This window comes from Austrofundulus limnaeus, unplaced genomic scaffold, assembly GCF_001266775.1.
Source record: "Austrofundulus limnaeus strain Quisiro unplaced genomic scaffold, Austrofundulus_limnaeus-1.0 Scaffold149, whole genome shotgun sequence".
Classification (NCBI taxonomy): Eukaryota; Metazoa; Chordata; class Actinopteri; order Cyprinodontiformes; family Rivulidae; genus Austrofundulus; species Austrofundulus limnaeus.
The window spans coordinates 280,704-288,906 of NW_013952551.1; the positions used below are offsets into that span (position 1 = coordinate 280,704).

The 8,203-nt window shown below is 34.6% G+C and overlaps 1 protein-coding gene across 2 annotated transcripts in view; it reads left to right on the top strand.

The window, feature by feature from the left end:
• The window catches only part of LOC106523255 (phosphatidylinositol transfer protein cytoplasmic 1), a 101,210-nt gene that overhangs the window by 71,314 nt on the left and 21,693 nt on the right, over positions 1-8,203 (top strand). For both annotated transcript variants that reach the window (XM_014016637.1, XM_014016638.1), the window contains exon 3: positions 6,726-6,814. In XM_014016637.1, coding sequence (XP_013872091.1) covers positions 6,726-6,814 — 89 coding nt within the window. The remainder of the gene's footprint in view (positions 1-6,725; positions 6,815-8,203) is intronic.

Below are 8,203 nucleotides of genomic sequence, written 5' to 3' on the forward strand. Positions count from 1 at the left end.
ACACACACACACACACACACACACACACACACAGCCAGGAGACCCTCTGACGGGCCGGCTCTGCAGAACCTCCAGCAGCTCCTCTAGTTTCTGATTGGACCTCTCAGCCTCTGTTCACGCCCACTTCCTGCTCAGGTTCTGGTTCCGTTTGTTCAGATGGTTCTTTTTTTATGCTGAGTCATCAGCATGTGTGTAACCAGTGAGAGCACCGGTACCTGGAGACACAGGTGAGTCCATCTGACAGGTCAAAGGTCATTTAGAGTTCTTGCTGCTACACAGATTATTCAGAGTCTTCACCCTGAAGGTCAGACTGTGCAGTGAGCTCCATCTCTACAGCCTCAGCAGGTAAAGGTGCAGCCTGTCCAGGTTCTGTGCGCAGCCCTCAGATAGATTTTCATTTTGGGGAAAAGCTTTGTGCAGCCTTGATATATGTATATAAACTGAAACAGCTGGACTAGTGCATCCTAAATTTAACATTAATTAATTATTTTAATACAACAGTCATTTATGTATTTTTGGGGAGGTCACCTCCTAACCTAACTGCTCATTTTAAATCAATACTTTTACTTTTAATACTTAAGTACAGAAAATATCAGATTCTTTTAAGACTTTTACTCAAGTAATATTCCTAAAGGAGATGAACTTTTACCAAAGTATCACTTTGTGGTACTTTATACAACACTGGAAAGCAGACTGAGGTGATGATACTACACAGAGGCAAACACCAGCATGACTAAGACCCTGATGGAGCATACTGTAACACAAGGGAAAAAAACGCTTTTCTATTTCAAAATTTTGTTTTCTTTTTTCGTTTTATTTGTATTTAACATATAAAAGTTTCAAACAAATGCATAATGTAATACATTTTGGAAATCAAATCATATGCACTGTTGTGGTAAGACTGTCCCATGAAAACCTCTGCTCAACTTAAATGAGTAGCTCTCTTTGAAACAGTCATTTCTAATCTGGTTCTTATGAAAACTTTGTTATGTTGTGCTGACATTGCATTTACAAACTTTCGCCATTTCCTTTTTATACTTTATGGAAATGTGTCATCCTCAACTCTGCCTGTATAATCAGGTCAGCTTTTCAATGTTAAGCACTTCAAAATATAGTTACATTTTATATTATTGTTTGTTTTCTAACAAATTGCACATCCTTAGCTTTTTGTGTCTTTACTCTTGAATGTTTTGTGTTAGAACAGAATCACAGAGCTAGAGCAAATATAACAGATAAAGAGAAATATGTAACACAAAAAGAAGAAAGAACAGAATGACACAGACAAAACAAGACCAAAGAGGAGAAAATTGGAGCATCAAGAAGACGCTGTAGGCGATTTTTGTCTGGGCACAAATACCTGTGTAAGCGTTGGCTATCCTGGGGAACAAATTATGTTGACTTGGCACATCTCTGCTCTGCAGAAAAAGAAAGAAAGCAAAAGGCAGCAGTGTGCATTTTTCATTCAGGGATTTTTTTTCTCTCTCTCCAATATAGATTGAAGTCAAGTGGAAAAAAATAAAACTATCTGTAAATTTCTTAAATAATTTTGCAACTTTTGAACTGAAACATGTGCAGGAAAATGATTTTCATTAGTTTTTGATGTAATTTTTTTTATTTTTTATATGACATAATAAATATGACATCCACGTAGACATTTTAAAGCCATATCACCTGCTATGCCTGAGATGTAAACTTGAGTGAATTTAGTTTGGTTGACTTTTAAGAAAAACTACATTAATTTATGCACCAAACTAAATCACCTTTATTTGAATTTAGTAGAGTACATAGAAAAGTGTTAAGAGTTTTGAAGCTGGCATATGCTTTTAAATCTTTTTCACTTTTATAAATAATCCAGACGGGGTTTATATAAAGAGGAACTGCAATGCTTTGGTCTGAATTTCTACTTATTGTAGCTCCACAAGCCCCTCTTTCACCTCTGTTCTGAGATAAACTCATTTTGGTGTGGTCTAGTCTTGAATGCAAATGAGGCAGTTTACACCCCCCCCCCCCCCTTTCAGGTTTCACTCCCAGTGATCATTATCCACTCCACCCCATTCCGACATTTTTGTAGTTTGATTTCAGTGATACGATTATCTAGTGGCGTAGAATAGTTTTATTTACAAATTGATGGAAAGATGTCATCAGCAGAAGACTTGTCCATCCAGCCTTAAATGTTGGAACCAGAGTCTGACCCAGTTCGAGAGGAACACCAAGACGACAAACCTGCAGAACCGCAGATTTGAGAAATTGATTACCCATAAGTCTGTGACCTTGTTTAGCTGTTCTACAGCAAATACTGATGTTTTTGTTCAAAACATATAATAGAAAATAGAGAAAACTGAATGGACTGGAGCATGTGATTCAAACAGAATATAAAGACATTCATAGCACTGGGAAAAACAAAATTCAACTTTTCTGCACTCTTAGAGACTCAAATTACACAACAAAATGCATCAAATAGCTAAAGAAAATGTTTTTTTTTCACAAGTAGTTCCCTTTTAAGATCAAAGTAAAAAATATTTAACCTGAGGAAACCTTCTATAATTTCCCCTTGGGATAAATAAAGTAGTTTTTTTAATTGAATTGAAAGAATACAATTGTTTACAAAATAAGTAAAAATCAGAAACAAACCACATGTGATCTTTACTCATATACAGCTAAACATACCATAAAATTCATAGAATCAATAATATATTTTTGTCACAATTAACTTTTATTTTACATTTTTCTTGTTGTCTGACTGGCTCCATTACAAACCAGTAAGAAATCTTGATTAACCAGCAGAGAAGTCCATCTGGACTTTGTTTTTCTTCCACCACTTTGCTTCTCTTTAACAATCTGTTTTGTACAGCATGTTACACTTTTGCTTAATTACCTCCAACCTAAAAACTTTACCCCTCCCCTCCCCCAACAACAGAAAAAAGGAGAGAGAGTTGAGTTTTACTTTTACATTTCTATATACATATTTTCAAATGCTAACATCAGCTTCAGTACAAACCACTCGTTGCACTTGCTCGACAACGTGGGCTGTTTCCCAGCAGATACTGGGCAGAGTCTTTAAATGAACAAGGAGGGACTGGGAGCAATCAACAGATGGAGGTGTAGGAGAAGTGTCGTCTCTTTTGTTGGGGGGGAGAGCAATCGAGCCTGCCAACGCTAACAAAATATCACAGTCAAGGCCTGATTTTATTCACAGCTGACTGGGTGATATTTTTGTCCTCTTAAACATTTTCTATGCTTTAAAAAAAGGTTGAGATGAAGAAAAGAGTGTGTAGAAAGCCTTATGTCTTTGACTGAATATGGTTTTATTGGCTTATTAGTTGGTTTAGGGAATGTCAAGCATGTACTTTCACACATAAGGTCCCTTGAGTGCACATGTTAGAGGACTGGGATTGATGAAATATAAATGTAATACAATACACAGAAGGGTTCAGGCTGCCAGAAGAGGCTTACAGGATCAGACAATTCTCAAGTTTAAAAGAGATGCAATTTAGGGAATATTTGGGTTCTTAGAAAGCAGATTTAATTGTTTTCTTTAGGGGTTTATAAAAAAAACTCTTTGTAAAGAAAAAGCCAACTAAAAAAATAGAATTTGCTGTACTTTAGCTTGCACAAATGGCAAAATGGAGAAAGCAGTACAAATTGGAAACAAATTCTCCTCCAGCACATGAAAGCAGACTAATTATTACGTATTTAAAAAAAAAAACACTTTACAGGATTTTTCATAATAAAAATGTTACATATTTTTTTTCTAATAAACTTCTGTCTAAATAGACATTCTTTTGATAGTTTTAACGAAACTTCAAAATACTTAAAACAGTTATTACCATTTGTTTTTGTTTAGTTTTGTTCTGTTTGTTTATAAATCCTGTTCAGTAACAAAACTAATCTCACACACTTTGCAAAAATAAATCAAATTGATTAACTAGCACTTTATTTCATTACCTACAGTGTTTAAAACAAACCAATCAGTCCAGTTCTAACACAGTTCAAACCTATCAGTCAGAAGAATCTAAGCAGTTTGGGTTGTGGCAGAACCAGAACCAGGAAGGAAAGCAATCTTAAATAGATTAGTTAAATAAATTAAATAAATTAGTGCTGTCAAACGATTAAAATTTTTAATCTATTAATTCCAAGGTAGCTGTGAATTAATCATGATTAATCTTAAACTTAATATGAAACTTTATTGCATATTGGTAAAATAAATTACTTGAGTTATTACTACTACATACTACTACTATAGTACTACATGAGGAATGAAAGATAGATACACAGTTGTCAGTAAAATATAAATAAATAAAATAAAATAAGTCATAAGAAGACAAAAAGAAAAAAATGTACACAATGTGTTACACATGGAGTTTTTTTTAAATATTATTTATTTAACCTTTATTTATCCAGGTAAACTGTTTGAGAACCACTTCTCATTTACAAACATGACCTGACACTGAGTGCAGTGCAGTATACAAACCTACATATTCAGCCATAGTGAAGTGATTGTAAATTTTAATTGATTGAAATTTTAATCTATACCTATGCAGCACTAAAATTAATCAGAGTTAACTCGATTAATTTCACAGCCCTAATTTAAATAAATACATCTAAAGACACCATTCAATAAATACTTATGGAAAATGTAAAATAAATAAAGCAGGTAAATTACAGTAATATCCGTGTTTACAGTAATCGAGAGTAAACACATTAAAAGCACAGGGAGAAGACGTGATCACAATGTACTGTCCAGCGGCTTAAGCTTTTTAATCAAAGGCATGACTTGGGGACATCTAGTCCAGTTCAATTTTCCATTAAAGAAAGTTTTTAGCCAAGTCTATGTGTTCATCCCAAATCCATACTAGGAAGTGGTTTCATAAGAGAGGAACCTGATAACTGAAGAGTCTGCCTGTTAATGTTAGGATTTCTGCAGTTTGAGAGTAAAGTGCTCTGTTTGGAATAGGGTTGGACAATATTGGCAAAAAAATTAATCACGATTAATTGTGGTATTTAGCCGATAACGATTAATTTGACGATTAATGCCCTGAGTCCCTGGACACACTTATTTCGTAGTAACATGACCAATTTAGTGGGAAAGATTTGCTTTTTGTAAAAAATTGTTCCAAATTGTGTGAAAATTACAGATTTCAGGCTATACATCATATTTTAAATTGTGTAGATAGAAAAATAAATTACAGAAGTTTATTTTAATGTTCGTCATACTGTATTTGAAGTGGAGAGGAGCACTGAGCAGACTGACCGGAGTAATCCCCAGTCAGTCTGCCTGGTGGCATTAATTGTATTAATTGTCAAGTGCCAAAAAGTAATAGATTGTTTTTCTGATGATTAATTGCACACGATACGATTATGCCCAACCCTAGTTTGGAAACTGTACAAATTTAATGCTTTCAAAGTTTAATGTTATGTTAGAAGTCTCTGATTTCAATATTCAATGAAATCCAAGTTGGTTTGAATTTTGTTTTACCTATAGTAGCGTAACTGAAATATACACACTTTTGCTACATTTAGTCAGCAATCCTGCTGTAGAATTTTTTCAGATTGTTAATAAAACACACAGTAATCCTGCATGGAAATAACTGAATGTGCAATTTTTTTGTCACGCTGACTAATGATTGTCCTAAATTTAGTAATAGTTGCCTTCCTTTTTTGATTGATTTGAAAGTTAAGCACCCCTATTGGTGGAACCAGGACCTTGTACACCTTTCTGTCTTAATGTAAAACAGCGGATCAATTAAGTGTTGAAAGTGAATCAGACATGTATCTAAACATAAAATCATAAATTTAATCACAACCATATTCACACAATGGTTTATGAAACTGTATCATGTTTCACCTAAGAAAAGACTATTAAATATGTAGTGCCTTTTAAAAATCAGTAGTAAACAACCCCAATAAATTTCTTCAGATTGATGGATTGATGATGCCTTTATTGTCATTGTACGGAGCACAGTGAAATTACATTTAAGAACACCAATTCAATTTATGTGTCAAACTTATTTTTTTGTGCATTTTAAAGAAACATTCTTGTCAAAAATAGCTTCAAGGTTCCTCACAGTGTTACTGAAGGGAAAAGTCATTTAATTATAGACAGATGGTTTGTTCTTACAGCGCTTGGGTACAAAATCAACATCTGTCTTTGCTGAATCCGTGAGCAAAAATAAAGTCATGCTGGCTTTTTAAATCTTAAAAATATGTTTCTAGTTGGAAGGTTTAACTGGGTTTCTTAAATAACTATAATGAAAAAAAAAATGATATACTGTTTTATAATGCTATTTAATTGAAGAAAATATTGGATGAAAAACATTAATCCAAACACAGAGCCTTGTAGAATTTCATGACTTTAATATTGGGATCGAGAAAAACTTATTGTTTACTCAAAGAAAGTGAAATTTCTTTGACTCGGCTTTTAGCTATGTATACAAGAAAACTACAGTACCAAAGCTAGGTGTTTAATATTTAAGTTATACCTAATTAAGATAACAGATGTGCTTATTTGTCTTTCAATGTGAAGGCACCTTCTTAAACCAAAGTGACTAAAAAGTATTTCTATTCACATTTTTCTCTGAATTCACTGTTTTCTTTTGTAAGACACACAGCAATGTTTTATAGATTGCTGTGATTTAAAAAAAAAACAATTTTACATCTCTTCTTCCTCCCATTGTTCATGCTCACAATTTCTCTCCTGATCTGTATGTTTCTCCGTCTCATTGCAGTAAATTGCCAAGCTGGGCTCGAGCAGTGGTTCCTAAAATCTTCTATGTCACAGAGAAAGCGTGGAACTACTACCCATACACCGTTACAGGTAAATATACAGTGCAAATGCCTTTTGGAGCTTGTCCAGCTGTGTAACAGAGAGCCCTGCTGCAACACTCTGCCTCTGAAGTGCTTCCCAGCTATAGAAAGAGAATGACGGTGCAGTCACATGGAGCGCGGTGCTGTGTTTAAGGTCACCTTTTCTGATAGTTTTCGGAGGACTTTTAAGCAGGGATACATTTTACTCTTGATGCAAACGCCTCTTTTTACAAACACTTTACGAGGTGTTTGTAGCACTTTTGAAATAGTGTGAAAAGACAAAAGAAGAGACGTAATCCAATGCTGCTGGTCAGCTCAGCACATATTTAATTCCTTATAAAACCTCAAAGTAACGACGTATCCTGAGAAACACCTGGCATATGGTATATGCTCTTGGCTCAGTTTCCCGCTGCACTGTTTCTAATTTCTGAAAATGATTTAGAGGGTTAAACTCAGTGAGGCACACATTTCCTAAAAACACAGACATCATTGGCACAGGTAGAAGAATATGTCAGATTTAGGGCTGGTGGTTCTGCCAAGTTAGGGCCACTGCAGTAAACAGTGAGAGGCTCTTGGGTGTGGGTGAGTTTGGGAAAACTTATTGGTCGGATCGACTTGAGTGTTAACAACAGGTGTTTTCCTTAAAAAACAATTTGCATCAAGTTAGAGACACAAAAAGTGGCACAGCTTTCAAATTAAAAGCTTAAACTTTAGTAACTCCTGGGAAGGAACCTGCTAATGGAAAGAAAACCACAAATAAATTTAAAATGACCTTACATCTGATGAATTAGTACATTATACTTTTTCAGTAGGGAATTTTATTACGTTAAATGAACTCTTTTGAACACTTAATTTTATTTAGAAATAAAAAACGTTACATTTAGCTTCGGCAACTTAACATAGATTGTGCTAAAGATTAAGCATCTTTTTTGAATATATATATTTAGTTATTTTAGCTGTTATCGTGTAAACTGACACAAAATAATTCTGCGGACTCCTTATGTGTTTATAGAAGTATTTCTGACAGATACACACCAACAAAACTACTAATAATTTATTCAAGCTAATGCTAGCTGTGTACCATGCATGTAGCTAATGTTTTTGTCACTTGTTGACCAAACTTGAAGGGCTAATACTGTATGTCCAGCCAGTTCACACATATCTACATATTACAATACATGGAAAATTAAACAATAGTTAAAGGGACAGTGTGTAGGATTTGTTGTTTTCAGCGACATCTAGTGGTTGAGTGGTTGAATCATCCTCCCTGGTCCTCCCCCCACCCCCACCCCCCGCTTCCAAATGCAAAGGAGTTGCTACGGTGTCTCTCAGGTGTCAAAAACCTTTGATAATTCCACCAGATTGCATGTAAAAAATAAATACTAGACCACTGCAACAG